Source organism: Solea senegalensis, linkage group LG21 (assembly GCF_019176455.1).
Source record: "Solea senegalensis isolate Sse05_10M linkage group LG21, IFAPA_SoseM_1, whole genome shotgun sequence".
NCBI lineage: Eukaryota > Metazoa > Chordata > Actinopteri > Pleuronectiformes > Soleidae > Solea > Solea senegalensis.
In genome coordinates, this window is record NC_058040.1 from 5345097 (window position 1) to 5365242 (window position 20146).

The window sequence follows — 20146 nt, forward strand, 5'->3', positions numbered from 1 at the left end:
TGTGCTATTATTTCTGTAGGAATAACAAAAAGACTGCCGTCGTTTTTGTCTGGAGTGATACATTTAAAGAGGAAACAGACAGCGTTTGTGTCCCGCGCACTTCCTGTTTGATTGCGGTTGTAAAAAGCAGCAGCCGTAAGACGCTGGTAAGGACAGTAGATGCTTTTGCTGCGTCTGTGTGGAAAAACACGGCTTTACTTTTCATTTGTTTTGGACGTGGAGTCATCTCTTTTTCCGTGAAACCCTCGTCGAGAGAATTAACGTGTAGAAAGGCCCGACGTACATGTCTTTTAAAAACCCCGACCAATGAAAATACTTGAGAGGGAAAACATGTAAAGCAACATGCAAATGCCTCCTCCCTCCTGTGGTTTTCCATCATCCCTGGATCTCCGTGTCAAATCAGACCGTGCTCTTCACGACCGTCGTCACATTAAGAAAGTCAGAAACACACACACACACACGTAAAAAATGAACACTAAAGTCTGTTAAATTAGTACATAATATACTGAGGATGCAGATAATATTAACATAATAGGTTGGAACTGAAGAGCAACAACTTTAATTGTGCTGTTTTTACCCTTTACTTTTCAAGAATGTCCTTTATCTCCACAGATAGTATTCGTCTTGTTTTCTTTTTGAGGTTTGGTCATTGCTTCCTTTAGTTACACAGGTGCATCCTTCACACACCTATATATGCACAGCCCTGACTGAAATCTATGTGATGAAAACAAACCGAACAAAAAAAATGATTGTATGATCTTTAAGTGTTTTACTTTTTCAGCTTTATTGTTGTGCGCAGCTGCCCTCTTGTTCATGCCCCGTCCAGGGTCACTGCTACTGCCCTTTAGCAAAATCTGTCAGGCGCTCTTTGACGCAGATCCGCTTCCTGCCAAAGTGAGATTTTTATTGTTCCAAGGGTGCGCGCTCCACAATCTCATTCCCCCAGCCTTTTCCCGTTTCCTCCCGGAGAGGAAGTGCTGCTGTGCCACAGTATCCCCACAACCCCCCCGTCCTCCCACATCTTCACTGGGACAAATCTGGAACAACGACTGCAAATCTTTGCTTGTGTCAGCCAAGTCTTGATTTCAAAGAATGAAGGGTTCCTTAAAAAGACGAACACACACACACACACACGGACAAATGTGTTCACAAACATGCAAACACTGATTTTGCGTCCTATGGTCTATTGGAGCCTCTAGAGAAATGGGCCTAGAAGGTGTGTGTGTGTGTGTGTGTGTGTGTGTGTGGCCTTGTATTCACCTGCATCCTGAGGAGAGTGTTCCCATGGTTCCTCAGCACGTAGTGGCTCATACAATATCTCTCCTAGATATGCAGGAAGGGTTGGATTGTTAAAAAGGAGGATATTAAAAATACCAGATTTTCTATCGCCACATAACACACAGTAATAAAGTTAAAACATACAAGGAAGGAGCTCCAGCTGCTTTAAATAACGGACACATAGATAGATTTGTTATTAATACGTCCGTCCTGTTGCATGTACTGTATGATGCAACGGATTTTTTATTATTTTTTTTATCCCAGTGTGACTGTCTAGTACAAAATAAAGGTACATAAAACAAATTCAGTGGTTTCTTTGGTTTAGCTTAGATTTTAAAATCTAGTGCATGCATTTTGACCCTCTCTGTGTTTCTCTCTGAAAACCCGCGCTGCAAACAGGAAGTGATTTGTTTAACGTCACGACAGATGGAGGCGGCAGCAATATTGTATGCGTATGACTGAAAACACAGAAAGAAACAGCCATGAAAAGTTTCTGACGTTCGTTCTACTGCTCCAAAAAACGTGGACGGGATAAACAATTCTTGTCCCCGCCTGCCCGTCCTTGCGCTGCTGCTGTATAAACACAAATGCTCCCTTAGTCAGGTGCTTTTCCATTGCTTCCCATAGTATCTAGTACTTCTTTCGTACCTGCTCTTGCAAGGTTCCAATGGAAAACCAACCAAACCGCGTCAAAGTCGTGGAAAAGCGGCATTATAATAATACTTGAAGGACACACAGCATACAAATACATAAATAAGTTTTGTTATACACATAACAACAACAAAAATCACCAAACGTTAAGCCTTAAATTGTCAAGAATTCCCTACCACTGAGCCATGACCACACACTAACACACACACACACACACAAAAACTTTCTGTGAGTTATGTGTGCACGCTTGTACGGGCATTTAACACCGCGTGTGTGTGTGTGTGTGTGTGCGTTGGTTCTGCACACACTTAGAATGACAAATGAGTCCTGGTTGTCAGACTAATCTCAGTCAAGCTTGGCTTCAAGGCAGAGGAGGAGCAGCCTGTCTGACTTTGATACACATCAGCCACTACTGAAAGCTTTTTAGGCTCACATTAGCAACCTGGTGGCATGACCTCATCACGGCAAACTACACAACTGTCAACGAAACTGAGGCGGAGAGAAAGAAAGAGAGAAAGAAAGAAAGAAAGAAAGAAAGAAAGAAAGAAAGAAGAAACCCAAAACAAGGGTCATAAATAATGTTAAAATCATGAGTGTGCAGGATATTTTTGTGGTTAAATCACTAAACTGTTGAACGTCTCTAACGTCTATACGGTGCCAAAGAATTCAGTGAGTTCAGCAGAGAAAACAAACGCAGCACACGGTTCTTTCAGCAGCTGAAACTACCACTAAACACACGTCACTGAGAGTGTCCGCTATTGATAAATGAACATTTATTTTCACAAACTGTCAAAAGCTGACTTATTGTGTATTTACGGTTGTTATTCTCAGAACATGATGAACCGGCCTCAAACACACAAGTTGCCTCCGTGCGGCTGAGAGACAGAGAAAGAGTTGGAGCTGCCACAGAAAAGAGAAGCAAACTCATTCCTTATCTGCAACAGTTTGGCTTTAACAAGCGGCAATTTCACAGATTTCCATCTCGACCACTGTAAACATGAGCCTATACGAGCAGCCATGGTGCCACCAACCTCCAGGACTGGTGGCGTTACATGAGGATGAGTTTCACGCTCAGTAAATACATGGAACCTTGCCGTGGTGCGGGTTCACACGTGCAGAGCAGAAGGCCCAGAGGTGAGAAGGCTGCGCCACAATGAGGGCAGAAAAATGCTTCAAAATCAGATTCGTGAAGCGGTTTGAGCAGGATGGAGAGTGTTTGTGCAGGAGAGGGGTTTTATCAGCGGCGAACACTCACAGGAAGTCCTGTTTGGGATTGTCCATCCAATTCCTGCGTTCCACAGGAAGCGCTGCATAAAAAGCAACTGAAAAACGCCCAAAGACATTTCATTTGTCGCCAGTCGACTCTCGGGGAGCAACGCGGATCAACCATGAGGGGTTTTCATTTCAAACCAGCGGCTCGAGCTTTAAAAGAAATGTTCACCATGGAAGAATCCTCTTATCCACCGGTGCGGCCGCTGGTGCCTCTGGCGGCCGCTCAGCCTGTGCACGCTCATGCACCTGATGACCTCATACTGCGAGGGTAAGAGATTTGACTTCTTTTTTTACTTAATGAATCAATTGTTTCATTTTCACCTTTGTTGAGGCCTTTTTTTTAAAAAAAAATTTTTTCATGAAACTGGAAACTTGGGTTTTTCTTTTAAAAAATAATTAAAAATATAATTTATATCAAATAATCTTAACAAAGTCAAAGTGTTACCGGTTGTGCAAAAGAGCATATGTATAATATAGATTTGTGTAAGACAATGAGGGGATCATTTTGCTGAACACTCAAATACAGAGCAGTACATTTACTCTGGTACCTTTCATTTTTACAATAAAACTCATGTCACGTTGACTTTATTTGACATTTCTGTGTCTCTCAGAGTGTGTAAATGGACTCTAAATGCAGAATAATGAGTCACTAATGTGACTAAAGGACATTAGTAAGTAACAGCTTGCACTTGTGAACCAAAGCATCTCAGGTCAAATCAATTTAATTCAAAATAATTGGTCTTGAGCATAAATTAGTGATGCACCATACAGAAAAAAACCTTAAATGCTTCAATGTCAGATTAAAATTTGACACTTTTTTTACCACTAAACTGGACCTAAATCAGCATTTAGTTTAGAATTAAACAGAATGAGTTAATTTGGCGCACACCCCCATTTGACCTCTGCATTTAACCCAACAACCGCAGCTCCTGACTCATCCCAGGATTGAACTGGCAACCTTCCAGCTACAAGTCCAATTCCTTTCCTCTTGGTCATGTGCCGCCTCTGCACAGTTCCCACTTTTATTTGGTTAGCGAGTTAAAGGAGAAGTCCACAATTTTCTGTTCGAGTCCGTCTTAAAACCAACGATCTGGTGCACATGTGAGCCTCAACAGTGCCTTTGATCTGTTTGATCTGTTTAGGAGCTTTGAGCAAATCCACAATTATTATGCTGTTCAAAAAAAAAAAAAGTTTATTTACAGTTAGCTTAGTCAGCGGCAGTTGTTTTATTTACGGCCCCCTCCAGCAAGAACGACCGGCAGAAGAAAAGGAAGATATGGACTTGATATAACTGACATAATGGAAACATGTTGGGAGGGAAGAGCAGTGATAACAATGCACTCATGTCTGTGTCACAGCTTATGTGAGTCATTTAAACACATGAAACTATCCTTAAATCACACCAGCCACAGACCAGCCACAGCATTTTTGTCTTTATTTTATAAAAAAACCTGGAGAACAAACAGACTTTTATCATAATATTAAACTGTAAAAGTAACTAAAATGAAAATAAATAAATAAAACCCAACAATAATAGGATGGAGTATGCAAAGTAATGTGTACTATTATTAAGATAAAATAGGAAATAAAAAAAAATGAAGAATTTAAAGCGAGGCGATGACGTCACAGACGGGTTCTCCCCCCCATTCAGTGTGAGGTGCAGGACACCCAGCTGGAGGAGCAGGAGGAGGAGGAGGTGCTTCTCTCCATCACCCCCCATGTTCTCTGATACTGTGAGTTCCAGGAGAAACCTAACTGTAGAAGCGGACTTTGTTTCTGTCTTTCTTTCATCACTGGACTCACTGGTTTAACTCCTGCAGCGCGCGGACCTTTCTCCTCCTCCTCCTCCTCCTCCTGCTGCTCCTCCACACTGTCCGAGTGTGTGTGTGATCTGTCTGTGGAGGCTGATTGATCCATTTGCACGGTTTGTGACTAATCCTGTATCCATGCATGCGTCCTTTCCTTGGTACTGGCACGCTGTGGTGTGTGTGTGTGTGTGTGCGTGCGCGCGCGCGCGCGTGCGTCCATCACATGATCATCTCCTTAGTTTCATTGTAGGGAAATATGTGTGTTCATTTTCTTCTTCTTCTCCCTTTACATGAATGTGGACATGTTCACTTCATGTGTGTAACTTTGCGTGCGCGTACGTGAGTGAAGCATGTTGCTCTTCTCTAAATCACTGAAGCTGTGCTGTGAAACAGCGCCCTCTCGTGGCGAGTATGAGGCATGCCCTGCAGAACTTCCACAGGATGTGTTTTTAAGACTCATATAACACATATATATACAACTTATCGATCTATATATATATATATAAATATAAATATAAATAATTATGCTTGTAACATAACTTGTATAAATGAATTCCCATGACTGATATTTAAGACTTCCATAAGATCATAATAAGAAAACTATTATCCAGTCCCAGCCATTTGCCATCCATTACATCCTGGTGACGTATTAGACGCCAAGCCCTTCATTGAACAAGCAGCAGAGACACTTAATGTGCACCTGCACCAGGTCACATGATAGTTCCTGCTTCCATGAATACTGGGATCAAGTTGGTTGCAATATGGCGTTTAGCCCCTAGATATCACTAAATCCCACATACAGGTGCTTTTAGTTGTGTGGTGTGTAGTTTTCAGTGTGGTAATAATGTAACCAAGTACAAATACTTTGTTATTTATACTTCTGGCATTGTTTACTTTTACTCCACTACATGTCCTCTAACTATCTTTGTTACTCGTAATAAACCCAGAAGAAGAAGAAGAGCTGGTATTATGGTCTGTGTTTATATAGAGCTTTTCTGGTCTTTATTGAGCTGCTTTACACTATAGTTTTCACCCATTCACCTATTCATATACTGCAACATGAGGTTAAGTGTATTGCTCAAGGATATTGACTCATATTACTTTTGATACTCAAGTACAGTAAATGTCATATACTTTAAGTAATATTATAAAAAAGAGTGACTTCAACTTCTACCAAAGTCATTTTGTGGTAAGATATTAGTACTTTTTACTCAAGTCTCCCCTTTTAGGTACTTTATACAAGACTTGTAATATTGCTCCATCACATTTTGAATTGATTACACAGTGAATTTTAAACTAGCACTGACTAAAAGCCACGATACTGCAAATCAAATCAAATCAGAATCGCAATCCTTCAACCTGTTACCACACCTGAATAGCACGTCTTTGCAAACGTTTGTTTTGTCAGTGCCAGTTGTTACACATGTTACCTCACACACACATGTTGTCTCCAAAAAGGCCCCGCCCACTCCTCAGAGTCTCTCTCTCACACACACACACACACACACTCAGTTGCTGCAGTGACTGGTGAATTTAGATGTGGGCGTCCTTTACCACTATAAAGATCCTGGTTAAATGTCAACTCATGTCCTCGGAGGCTTTTAGCATCCAGGACAAGTGAGGCCACAGTCACCATGACCTGCAATCACACCCAGCTGCAGTTAACACACTTTCCCCCAGGGTTTAGTGTCTGCTGCCTGCAGGAGAACACCAGAGTGTCAAACACACTGTGAGCTCACTCTCCCTTTAATGACTTAATGTGGTGTGAAGAAATCCGTGTTTTCCTTTTGTTTTCTTGTCTTATGAACTTGTCTTTAGTCCCTTTAGTCTCAGAGTCAGTGCAGGTGCAGCTACTCTGAACTGTTGTGATATTTGTCCGGAACGAGGATGCATCCAAACGAGTCGCCGAGCAACTTTACACACCCAAAAGAACGTAAATGATTCTTTCTGATTCAAGATTCAAGAGTTGTTTAATCATCACAGGTACATTGTCGGTGAAATTAAAATCGCGACGCGCCCCTATTGTCCTAAAAACAAGATAAAAATGACAATTAAAATTGAAATAAAGGTAAATAGTAGAAGAATAAATCAGAATAATAGAATAAAACTGTACTCAGGACTATAAACTTGAAGTGTAAAGCAAATTATCCAGCTACTGGTTTGTCCACTCGGGCTTCTGTAGAAACCTACATCTCTGTATAACAAGGCCCTTAAAGTGCCCGTAAAGTACACGTAAAAGGCTCAACTTAAGGCCGTGAAAACCAAAGACGTTTTTATTTTAAACATTATATACTGATACATACACACGTGTTGGTAGTATATTTAATTTCTGCCCATAAACGCGCCTCAGTGTCACACACCGGACTTTTAAAACACAGGTCAGACATTGGGCGTATAGGTCCGATATATTTACTGCCGCTCATAAAAACTCTGTGGACTTGAGGATGTAGTGCATCTATAAATATGCACGCATATTTTACGGCCTTCAAAATCACACGCAGAGGGGGAAAAAAACACTCAATCTGAGAACGATTGGAAAAAGGTGTAGCGGCTGGAAAGAAGGGTCACAACTCTGAATGTGCACACATGCACGACTGCGGCGTGACGATGACGACGCAGCGGGGAAGCGAGAGAGCAAACCAAAGTGGGAAATGTTCAAGCAATTAGTGGTTTTCAAATCCAAATGGGAAACTTCCAGTTTTGACGGTTGTAAAATGTACAATTGTTAAGAAACGATTCACATCCTGGCCGTACAGTTAATATGTTACTCGGCGCTACTGTTTTGGATATTTTCTGCTAAAAGAAAACATCAGTAGCATCACTTTTGTGACGTGTGAGTCCCTAACCAGCCGTTACACAACAGCAGCGCTCTGTTACGGACTAATGAGACATTATTGCTCGGCTCAAATTCATCCCTGGCTCACGAGTGCGAGCACTTTCAGCCACTTTTTCGTTTCGCTGTGACGCGGCGACTTCCGGCTCCGTGCTTTCATTTCAGGGTTCAAGAGTAACAAGCCTGTGGTTTCTCACACAGATTAAGAGTGGTGGTCAACATTCGTTCACATTTACATGACACGGCTGACACTGGACAGTCAAAACCTGGTTCTAATGAAGCAATTAAAAAAAAAATGTAGGGATGAGATTTGAATGTGGTTCTGGTTAAGGTTAGTGATAACACTTTGTTTAGGCTGGTGTCCTAAGAAGAATAGCTGCACCAAACCCTAATCCTCAGTGTGTGTGTGTGTGTCCCTCTCGTGGTCTGCCTCTTCAAAGGGAGACAGATTTTGAACTGTGGCTACAGAGGAATGAACTTGACTCCTTCCTCCTCTGTTGAAACTCTTGGACTCTGTCCACGTTTCACTCCACTTCTCTGCTCGGGCAGATTCCTGACGGCAAACGGTGCCAAGGGTTTTTTTTTTTCACCAAAATAATAATAATCATCATCTCACATTTCCTCCTCTGCTCCCAGGTAGCTGGAGCGATCCTCCTGGAGGAGAACGTGTACGCATTCAACTCGAGGAGACGTTAGGACCCTCCTCCTCCTCTTCATCGTCATCGTCATCATCCTGCCTCCAACTGGCACAGAGAAGAGTGTGAGAGCCTGAACGAGGGAACGTGGGAAACTGGGAGACGATGTACCAAACGCTGCTTCTCTCCTCCTCCCTCTTCATCCTGCACGTGATGGGCACCCCCCACTTCCTCGCTCATCACCACGGGTAACAGCTCACTCTCCGTACTCTTCCTGTGTTTATTATGGCCTGTCATTTAGTGAGTCCACTTCAGCTGTCATTCAGAAATGTTTGTGTGTGTGTATATACAGAGTGGTCAGATGACATGTGACCCTGAAGAGTTGCACTCTCTCAGGAACCAAAGCTCTGGCCCTCCTCTGTCCTCTGGAGCATTATTAGACAGACACGCAGCCATAGCAGCTACATGACAGGTCAAGTGGAGCCCAAGAGGTCAGAGGTCAGCTTTTAAACATGACACAGTGATTACGAGGATCCGTCACGAGCAATTAGGCTGCGACTTCTAATGACACTGAGACACACCGAAAAGTGCTCATTTCAAGCTTTTCCAGTAAGAGCTTTTTTCAACCAGGCTCCTATTGGACAATATCAGCTGTCAATCACAACAGAAAACCTTATTTACAAAATTGACACCATGCACTGTTGAGGAAGACCTGAAACATTCATTACAACCATTCATTCCTCAGGAAAATGTAATAAATCAAGTGATAAGTAAAGGCTCACTTTCCTATAGGAGTAACAACCAGCAGAGTCACCCCCTAGTGGCTGCTCAGTATATTATTATGTCCACGTCAGCCTCATCCAGTCATCCAGTAAACCACAAGGCTTATGTCCAACTTTATATATATACAGAGGTGGAAAGAGTACTGAAATATTCTACTCAAGTAAAAGTACTTGTATAAAAATGTACTTAAATTAAAGTAAAAAAAAAGTTGCTTGTTTAAAATTGACTCTTTTATTTTACACGGTTGGGATTGTTTCTTGCAAAAAGAGACACAAATCTCACATGAATTATTTTTAGTTAAAGGCAAAACCTTTCCAAATTAAAGTTCTGACAAAATAAAATATGTAAACACATGGTCAAAGGTCACGAATGCTTTAACTTTCCTTAATTAATTATCCTTAAATGACGTCAATTCAACCGTCCTCATTATTCACCTCACTCAGTAACGGATGTGATTTAAATGTAGCACAGTACAGTACCTCCAAAAAAAACATACTTCAAGTAAAACCTTAAAATAACTACTTTAAAAGTACCTACTCAATTACAGTAAATGTAATTCATTACTTACACCTCTTTCTCTCGCTCTCTCTATACACACATATGTATATATATATATATACACGGTCTGTAATGTGATCTCATGTCTACCTATTCGCAGGAGAAGGGTGTGTGGCCGAGAGCTCCGGCACAGCGTTGTCATGGCAACGGAGTCCTACGTACAACCGGTGCACAAGCCCTACATCACCCTGTGTCAGGGGCATCGCCTCTGCAGCACATACAAGTGAGTCTCTCTCTCTCTCTCTCTCTCTCTCTCTTTACACACACGTAACAACAACAACAACAACAACAACAACAACAACAACAACAACAACAACACAGTGCTGTTTAATGTAGGGGGTAAACAGTGTTGGGCATGTTTGGGAAGGGGATGAGTGAGAGCTGCAGTCGTACATGGATCTCACACACACACACATGTGGGTCGTGATGGCACATATTTGGTCCAACTCTAAATATCAAGTACTTTGTGTAACTACGGGAAATGAACCGCTGGCCTGCAGAGATGGCGGGGATGTTTGTTTTGGACCGTGTCTCCCTCCATAACTTACACACTCTCAGTCCCCACACACACACACTTTAACATTCTCTCCTCTCTCTTTTACAAACCACAGTGCAGTTTCACAACTGTATTTCTGTGCATATCTCTCTCTCTCTCTCTCTCGTCGCTTTGATGAAACGATTTGACCCTTTTCCGTTTTTTATCAGGGTCACTTTGACTTTTTTCCCGCTTTTTTAAGTCCCACTGCGTCTCCCTGCGTGAACCAAACATACCAGAGTCTGGGCAGGTTTTTGTAGATCTGAGTGAACATCTCTTCTCCTCCCTCCCCTCTCCCTCCATCAATGTCTCATCCCTGACACGCGCTTAGAAGTCAGTGGTGCATGCTCTTCTGTCTTCCGCCGTATTCACATCCTCTCAGCAGCAGCAGCAGCAGCAGCAGTCTGACAGAAGCTGGAGAGATTTAAAAAAAAGAAAAGAAAACTGGACAAGTTCCACCGCACACATGAAGGCGATGACAACATGAATACCCAGAAACCTCTAACTGCCGCGTGGGCGTCTGTGTTTTGTCTCCGCAGGACTGTTTACTCGGTGGCGTACCGGCAGGTGAGCAGAGTGACGTCTCCTTCACATTTCTACCCAGAATGCTGCCCGGGCTGGAGGAGGTTTCACTCTCACAACTGCAACCAAGGTAACCAAGGAATATATATATATAGATATATATATATATCTATATATATATAGAGATATAGAGATATATATATACAGATATAGATATAGATTTAACAAAAACAAAATAAGTTAAAGGTTCAGCGTGTAAGCATTAGTGACATCTAGTGGTGAAGCTGAATGGAGATCACACCTCCCTTTCCCAAAGGCATGTGGATCGGTCCATCAGTTGATGAGGTTTCCATAGTTACAGATGTTTTAAAGTTGGTTTAGTAAAGCGACTCACCCTAACCCTCCCTCTCTCTCTATATATATATGTATCCTTAATTCTAAGGCTATGAAAACCCAACAACTTTTATTTTATTTTATTCTGAAGCCATTATTCTGCCAATAAACTCTTGTAAATGTTACACAGTGGACTTTTAAGGCAGCTTGGTTCAGCACAGAGAGCATAAGCAGAGGGAAACAGCTCCATCCTACAGTAAACTTTACGACAAGGTGTGATTTTAATGGTGGACGATGAGCTGGGTAATTTCTTAGCCAGACACATACAGGCAACTCGTGAAAAAAAGAAATATTTTAGCTTCTAACAACCTGAAAGAACCACAGTTTGACATTTTTATTATTTAACTTAAATCTCCAGTTCGTAATTGGTGTCTTAAATACTTTTCACTCCTGCCATCCTGAAATCCATCAATAAATCAAGTTATCGTATTTGAAGCATTAAAATGTGCATCCATCCTAGGGATAATCAAGCACATGCAACGGTTCCCAATATAAGTACAAAGCAACTAAACTCTTCCCTTTCAATGTGTCTTACAGCTGTGTGTCCACAGTCCTGTATAAATGGAGGCACCTGCTTTAAACCCAACCAGTGTGCTTGTCCGCTGGGCTGGACGGGCCAACAGTGTCAATCAGGTAAACACACACACACACACACACACACCAAGTTACTCAGGAAGTGGATTATGTTCTGAATTACATATTATTCCTTTAAAAAGGTAATACATTACTTTACTCTTTATATTACTTTTGTAAATATCATAAAATGTTCTTCTTCTATTGGAACTGAAGCCACACAAATGATCAGTAAAACTACAGAATTACAGAAACGGCAGTGTCACGGTCCGAGGAACCAGGAAATCGGTCCAAAAACAGGCAAACAAGCAGTAATCTGAAGTCCGAGACGGGCAAACAGGGTCAGAACAAAAGGGAATCTAGTAAATGCTGGAACGCTTGGCAGAAAAAAAGTAACACACAAGACAATCTGGCAGGGGTGGAATGAAAATGGGCTAGTATATACACAGAGGGGCTAATGAGCAAATGGACTGCAGGTGAGGAGATGGGCGGGGAAAACCAGGTGAGGGAAATGAGTTGATTGCATGGCATGGAGGAAAGGCGGGGTCTGAAATGACAGGAGAATTAGTGACAAGACATGGACACAAATGAAAAAGAAACACAAAACTAAGAGTGTTAGTGGAACTACGTTACAAGCAGCCTCTCAAAGCAAGATATTATTCTCTCCCAGCGTTGCAACTGATTGTGACTTAACACCCAGATGAATCCAAGCTCGAAAACATGCTTTTTTATTGCAGACCAATGTTCTCAGGCGTCAGTGCAACCAGCCTCATAACAGCTGTCAACCAGACCGGTGTCTGCGCATGTGCACTTCACTTTATGTCGTCTTTTTTTCCCGAATAATCAATACAACTGGCATCATGTGCGTTTGAAAAAGACCCAGACGACTCAAGTCCTCAGGAAAACGCTGTAAATCAAGTGGGATGTACTGTAGCATCACTTTCCCATAGACTTTTTTTTTTGCCCCCTGGTGGCTCTTCAGTATATTGGTATTTCTAGGTTGGTTTCAGTGAAGAAACATGTTCCCATCATTATAAGACAGACAAAAACATGCAGTAACTTCTCATTACTTTGCTTCATGATTATAAAATGATGACTAAAGTCATAACACATTACTATTATTATCACATTTCTTCCCAACACTGACAAACACACATTTTCTTGCCCCCGCCCCCCCCGTCTCTCCTCTCTGTCAGATATGGATGAGTGCAGTGAACAGAGGCCGTGCGCGCAGGAGTGCGTGAACACAGCTGGCAGCTATCGGTGCGCGTGCAGAGACGGCTTCAGGCTCGCCTCAGACGGCCGCTCCTGTCAAAGCCTTCCTCCCTCTCCTCCTCCTCCTCCACCTCCCCCTCCTCCTGCCTCCTCACCCACTCAAACCAGTCAGGGAACAGTGGGTGGTCACACTGACGCAGGTAAATGTAAATGAGTGTGCGCGTTGACTCCATGTCGTGAAACTTTATGTCCTGCAGCAGCAGCAGCAGCAGCAGAGTGGAGAAGGAAAGGATCATAGCCAGCCTCGCGGTCCATTATTACTTTTGGTACGCGCTATGCCGCTCTCAACTCGTACCGTGAGTAATAATGCACTGCGACTGGTGCCGACTTCAGACAGATGTGCTGCGGTTTGGCCCCCATGCAGTGGGACTGGAACCATTTGGACTTTGATAATGACTCAGTTGACTCCTGTGAGTCCTGTGAGTAAAGCAAACATCTGACTTTAATAGAGACCCCCATGCTGATATAGAAATATTTCTATCCCCCATACACACTCCATTAGTTTCCCTGAAAAAAAAAATGTTGCAATGTTGTCTCTGACCCCGTATCTTAGCAACAGCATAACATAACTTCTGTCTACAGACGTGCTCGTTGACCCCAGGATAAATCCCAGTCCTGGTTCTGCTTTATTGCTCTTTTGGGGGATTTATGCAGCATGAACCTTTAAAGATGACTTCTCTTGATTTTTCCCAAATCTTGTTTCTATTCTTTTTTTTTTACTGTACTGTAAATAATACCAAGGCTACACACTGTCAAGCATTCCAAAAAGAAAATGAATCTCCGTATTAATGTCAGACTCGGCCAAAGTGTCTCGGGCCCCGCTCCAAACGCCGTCCTGTCTTTCAACGTTCACACTAATATTCACAAGACTTGATTCACACAAAAAGAGGAGGTTGTCATCACTCGACATGATATGGATTGATCTGAGTCCTCACAATACTGCCGAGTCATGAAAAGCACACAGAAAGAGTTAGGGGGAGGAGGAAGAAGGAAGAAAAAAAGAGAATATGATGGATCTTTCTACTTGGTGAAAGCGATAGAGCTTATTTGTGGGAGTGTGTGTTCAGTTTCAATGCTCGGCTCTCACGTGTAAAAAATGCAGGGAGAAAAAAACAAACTGTAAATGAGAACTGTTTTAGCTCCGGGCCGTGCATTCTTTTTATCTCATCTCACATGGCAGGACGTGTCAGGAGATCACCGACGTAAACGCGGGTTTTAAAGGTGCACCGTCGCTCCTCTCACCCCTGCCAAGCTGCTGCTGTGGAGGAGTCTTGGACTCTCCATCTTCCTCTTTCTCTCCCCCGCTTCCTCCACCATCATCGTCTCCTTCTCTTCACTCTTGGCCCACACTTGTGTTCTCATTCCAGCTCAGTCAACCCTGTCTGCTGGGGGTCATTGCCACCCCTCCCTCCCTCCCTCTTTCTTTCTCTCTCTCCTCTCCTCTCCTCTCCTCCTCACCCTGTTTCTCAACTCCCTCTTGTCTCATTAATGGACAACATCTGGGAGAGATTGAGCCGTTATCGGCCTGTGTACCGAAGTGCAGCCAGGACGCAGGGGTTGGTTTCTGAATCCTGCGTTGCGATCTGTGTCCCGCTTGTCCACCGGGGACATACCCCACGACATTCCCCATGACCAGACACCTCTGCATAACTGAGGAATGAACGACTGCCTGTCTATTTCTAGTGGCATCTCCTTCAGCTTGGGTATCCGCGACTTTAGCTGTTCCCATATCAATGATTTACCCCCACGTGCCCCCCAAATTCCCTCGACACCTCCTCTTCCCGGTTTGTAGTTTTCGGGACGTTACAGTGGCCATGAATCTTTAGAAGAAGAAAGGAATGATGGAAGAACTCGGTGAAATCCCAAGAAATCTTCCAAGATTTAGACCTTGGATGTAGAAAAGAGGATAGAACATACATCAGTCTCATTTTTTTTTTAGATCTACAGCCACACCATAAACACAGCAGTCAACATCCTGTGACGTGTACTCTGTATTGTTTCTGCAGGTGGACAATTAAACCTGGTGGAGAATGTGACAGAGGAGGTGCAGAGCCTGAGGAGCAGAGTGGAGCTTCTGGAGAAGGTATGAACACACACATGTTTGCACAGCACATGTAGTGAGGACTTACCCTTACCCTTACCTCAACCATCACAACTTAATGCCTCACCCTTACCCTAACACAGAGGTGTCAAACTCACATAATGTGGAGCCCAATGAGAATCCAGTCTGGTCAAATAAAGACATTTGTGAGGATATTGCACAGAATTTCAAAGTAAAAGTGTTTGTTTCGACATGGAACGACGTGAACTTCACAATAAAATCACACGTACGATTCAAAACAAATCTATTAATGTCAAAAAAAAAACACCAGGATGTCGGCTCTGTTTCTTGAATCCATCCAAAGCTACCACTTTAATAGCTTTGGTGAAAATGAAATGAATTTTTTTGTATATTTCAATCCAAACTCGGAAAGAAGAGTGCTTTAATAAAGTTCCGAATGCCATAGTTTACATATTTGTGTGTAAAAACAGCAGCAGGGTTTTTGCGGCGCCTGTTCGCCGCCAGTTCGGTTCACGCCCACAACAGAAAGCTCATAGATCACATTTGTTTTTTACAAAATAACCAAGAGGAAGTATAAAAGACAATCTAAAATTAGGTCAATAATAACATGTGGGAAACTGTGAAACGCTAAACAATACATATATGTATATATATATATATATACATATATGTTAAATATACATAATTAAATGCTGAATGTAAGACGTTGATTATAAAACAATCATGTTTAGTTTTATATTTGATGATCTTTCTGGCAGCTGTGCCTCGGTCGTGTTTTCATAATAACATGATATTAAGTCGCAGACCGCATTTGGTCTGTGAACCGCGTGTTTGGCACCTGTGTCCTAACCTTAACCCTAAACCAAAACCTAACTTATATCCACCCTGAAGAAAATCAAAGACGTGTCCTCTCTTTTATTGCGTGAGCGTGGAAATGTGTGGAGAACGTTGAGCGTGTTGTATTTTTATTGTTCTAACCCTCAAAAAGCCCCTGTAAGTGTTGACGGAATGTGAGGCCAAGCAAAAATGTCCTCACTCCCTTAAAGATACCCATACAAGAACACACACACACTCACAAAGCCACCTACCCTGATACCTCCCAGCCTGCTCCTCCTATCATGTAAAAAGCCTTATTTTTAACTCCTTTTGAAATGCCAGACATGTCCTTTTTCAAAAACCTTTTATGAGGCTTTATTAAAACCCTAGTGTTTGGGAGCATACGGCATTGTTCCTGTTTTACGAGGCTGGTTTCTTTCTCCCCCTCTCAGAAGTTGCAGTTGGTCCTGGCCCCGTTCACCAGTGTCTTCCCGCTGTCGCTGGACGAGGGCATGTCCGAGAAAACCACCTTACTCTCGCACTCCTTCCAGCAACTGGACCGCATCGACTCTCTCAGCGAGCAGATCGGCTTCCTCGAGGAGCGCCTTGGCACGTGTGAGTGACCGTGACATGACCGCATTACACATTCTATATTTGAAGCCTTGTGAGAACGGGGAGTCCGACTTTCTTGTTTAAAAAAAATCCCAGCTGTCTACGATTGAATGAAGAGGTAGTAAAGTGTCTTTCAGTGACTTAATGACGTCCTGTGTCTGTACTGTGATTAGTTAATGGAGTGAAATTATTATTAAGCTGATTTAATTGAAGAAGACCATTATCGATATTAATAAACCTAAAAGAATATGTTTACTTCTTATATCTTTACTTTGTTATTTATAGTTCTAGTAACTTGAACTTTTACTCCACTACATTTCCCCTAACTATCGTTTTTACTCGTTACTACCAAATAAAACCAGAAGAAGAGTTGGTCTGTATTTATAAAGTGCTTTTCTAGTCTTGATGAGCTACTTTAAACTACAGTTTTCACCCATTCATGCATTCACATGCTTCAACGTGGGATTAAGTGTCTTGCTCAAGGATAAAAGGGGCCAGGAATTTAACCCGCAACCTTCCAGTTGAAAGACAACTTGCCCCACCACCTTAAGTACCCCTTAAAGTACATTTTATATCAGAAAATGACTTTAGATACTTAAGGACATAAAATGTCATGTACTTTAAGGACTTTTACTTAAGTAATAATAATATAAAAGGTCATTTTCTGGTAAGATACTTGTACTTTTACTCAAGTATCTCCTTTTAGGTACTTTATACAAGACAGCGCTGTTGTTGTGCCGTGATCTTCGATGCAGATACAGGGAAAGTCCGGCTCGCTCTCTGCCTCAGGTTCCCACATGCTGTCGTGCCAGAGGACGGTTTACTGTTCCTCTGATGCTGTTGCTACACGTCTTAACTGACATGTGATCTCAGAGCGCAGCATCATCGAGGCTTTAACTGGGCCGAGGAGGAGTTTCAAACTATAACTCATCCTGGCTCAGGAAACACCACAGACAGACTTCTTTGAATTGATGATGAATTTGAGTGGAGTCAACATCGTACGTCTTGTATTTCCTTTCAGTTGCGATGAAACCCCTTTGTGCCTTTTCGTAATAAAGTTGAATGAATCGGGATGTAATCTTTTCATTCGGGGTGACGCATCGCAGTAACTTTTCACTCTCGCTCTCCCCTGCAGGTTCTTGTCAGGAGAATTAACCACAGGACACGACCATCACCATCATCATTCCCCCCAGAAAACATGATACAAACTTGTGGGAGGTAACAAGCACCAGAGCGTGCGGGATGGCACTCGCTCTGTGTTAACACACGGTGATGCAACCGTGACATAAATCATCTGCCATGTCATTTTGCTCATCCCCCCCCAAAAAAGGTTAATTCACCTCTCTCGTCGAATCATCGTCAAATCCGTAACCGGAGTCGCTCTCACCCTTACGTCATCGCCGTAACATATAGAGATCAAACGGCACAAGGGTCAAAGGTTAAACTGGCCACTTTTGTTTCTGTGTTTGTTTGTTTTTCTTTTTTCTTATCAGTGCAGCTGTGCCCTCAGTCTGAGCCCCACACTGTGCTGGGGAAGATGTGGACTGTATCTGTATTTATCTATTTAAATTATGATAACTTTCTGTTATTTCTCAGTGCTCCATTACACACTTTCTTTTTTTTTTTTATACCTAGTTTTGTAACGTTTTGTAATAAAAAGCTTTAATTGAAACATGCGTGTCCGCAACACTGATACAAGGTTACACTCCTCTCCTACACTTCATCCACTCCCACAGTGGCGGCTAGAGCCTGCAAATTCTTCACTTAAAGGTCAAAAGTGTAACATTTACATGGGGTTATTGGTCAAATGTAACATTCTCAGTGTATAATTACTTTAAAATGACACTTATTAATGTTTGCAGCCTTAGAATATGTATTGTAAACCAGCAGCAGAGCATGTGTTGTTCGGGTTTTAAAGCAAATACTTACAACGCAATGAAGAAAGACATCCTTTCTGGTTTGCTCAGGCCACCGTAGCTCTCTGACGTGTTTGGCAATGAGCACGTTTCATTTGTTGCCATCTCTCTCTCTCTCTATATAAATACATATATATATGTATGTATATATATATACATACATATATATGCACATATATGGACATTTCTTTCTGGCTCCTGGTGAAACAAAAAGCAAATTTGAAAGAATTAATGTTAAAAAAAAAGGCTTAGTATTATCAAGACGTGCAGTGTTAGCAAGTTATTTTGTGCAAAAATACTTCTTTACAAACAGGCAATCACATAAATTTAGTTTAAGTCTCTTGAAGTAGCAGAAATGTAAAAGCGTTGTGAAGGTCCAGTCTGTAAGAATTAGTGACATCTATTTAGAGCTGAAACAATGATTAAAACAGGATTGTTTTAGCTTCTTAACTGTGAACATATGCTTCATTTCTTAGCTCCATATAAACAAAGAAATCATTAAAAGTGAATCATTTTGGTTTGTGGACAAAACAAGACATTCGAGAACATCATCATTTCCAAGTTTGACAAACACTTTTCTGACATTTTACCAAACGATTACTCGATCCATCGTGAAAACAATCGACAGATTAATCGATTACGAAAACAAACCTTAGTTGCAGCTCTGCATCTATTGTGCAGCACACCAGCGAAGTACGGTGGCCTTTATGAACCATAAATGATGTCCCCAGTAAAATGAGAAAGACTGCTTTGTCCATTCTGGGCAGCTGTAGGCAAATGTATATATACACACACACATATAAAAGGCTTATTCTAAAGGCTTTAAAAAAGAAATACTTTTTATTTTTAAGAGATTATACATTTATACAAACATACTTATGAGTAGTATATTTAATGATTTGCCACGTAACCCTCCTCAAACGTTACATACTGGACCTTTAAGTTCACGGTTTTTCTCTGGATTCCAGTATAAATCATCAAACCATGAGAAAAAAGGCATTCACGTCGACCCAGAAGAGCTGAAATCAAGAACACAAAAATTAACCCGATACTATAATGGGCGTCTATACCATGCTTGTGTGTGTGTGTGTGTGTTAATGCACATGTACAGTAGGGGACCACACACACAATCAAGGCTCTGCAGGATGTCAGCTCTGTTTCCTGAATCCATCTAAAGCTACCACCAATTACACTTTAATAGCTTTGGTGAAAGTTAGAGAAAATTAGGAGACTTGTTTTTTTTTTTGTATATTTCAACCCAAACTCAGGATGAAAAGTGCTTTATTAAAGTTCAGAATGCTTTGAATTGTTTTCCCGCCCCTCTATAGTTTACATATTTGTGTGTAAATGAGGGGGGGGGGGCAGCCGGGTTTTTGCAGAGCCTGTTTGCCACCAGTTTGGTTCACGCCCACAATAGAAAGCTCATATTTGTTTGTTTTTTTTACACAAAATAAACAAGAAATTAACAATAAAATAAAATGAATGGATAAAACACTGCATTAGCATAAATGTATAGATCCTTTTTTTGGAAGAAATTTGGTACTTTTTAAACAGTCAAAACAAGAAAAAGTCAATAAATATATTCAAAACAAGAAAAAAAACAACTCATTTGATTTATCATTCA

General features: G+C 41.8%; 1 protein-coding gene across 3 annotated transcripts; it reads left to right on the plus strand.

Annotated features, from left to right (window-relative positions):
* Positions 1–3254: 3254 nt before the first annotated feature.
* Positions 3255–18278, plus strand: egfl7 (EGF-like-domain, multiple 7). Of its 3 annotated transcripts, none has more exons than XM_044012503.1 (9): positions 3255–3469; positions 8479–8725; positions 9919–10041; positions 10893–11005; positions 11806–11901; positions 13038–13256; positions 15123–15199; positions 16447–16609; positions 17742–18278. In XM_044012503.1, the coding sequence occupies exons 2-9, from the start codon at positions 8643–8645 to the stop codon at positions 17759–17761; spliced, it is 894 nt and encodes a 297-aa protein (XP_043868438.1). In that variant the 5' UTR covers positions 3255–3469; positions 8479–8642; the 3' UTR covers positions 17762–18278. The 3 variants fall into 3 exon arrangements, with proteins under 3 accessions (XP_043868438.1, XP_043868439.1, XP_043868440.1); XM_044012504.1 differs by lacking the exon at positions 3255–3469 and adding an exon at positions 4857–5125; XM_044012505.1 differs by lacking the exon at positions 3255–3469 and adding an exon at positions 8830–8975 and having other exon boundaries at positions 8670–8725.
* The last annotated feature ends 1868 nt before the right edge of the window (positions 18279–20146 follow it).

Bases quoted from the DNA above. Each gene is read 5' to 3' on its own strand.
- egfl7 (XM_044012503.1), top strand. From the start codon at position 8,643: ATGTACCAAACGCTGCTTCTCTCCTCCTCCCTCTTCATCCTGCACGTG. The intron at 15,200-16,446 runs GTATGAACACAC...TCCCCCTCTCAG, and splicing joins GAGTGGAGCTTCTGGAGAAG to AAGTTGCAGTTGGTCCTGGC. The intron at 16,610-17,741 runs GTGAGTGACCGT...TCTCCCCTGCAG, and splicing joins CGAGGAGCGCCTTGGCACGT to GTTCTTGTCAGGAGAATTAA.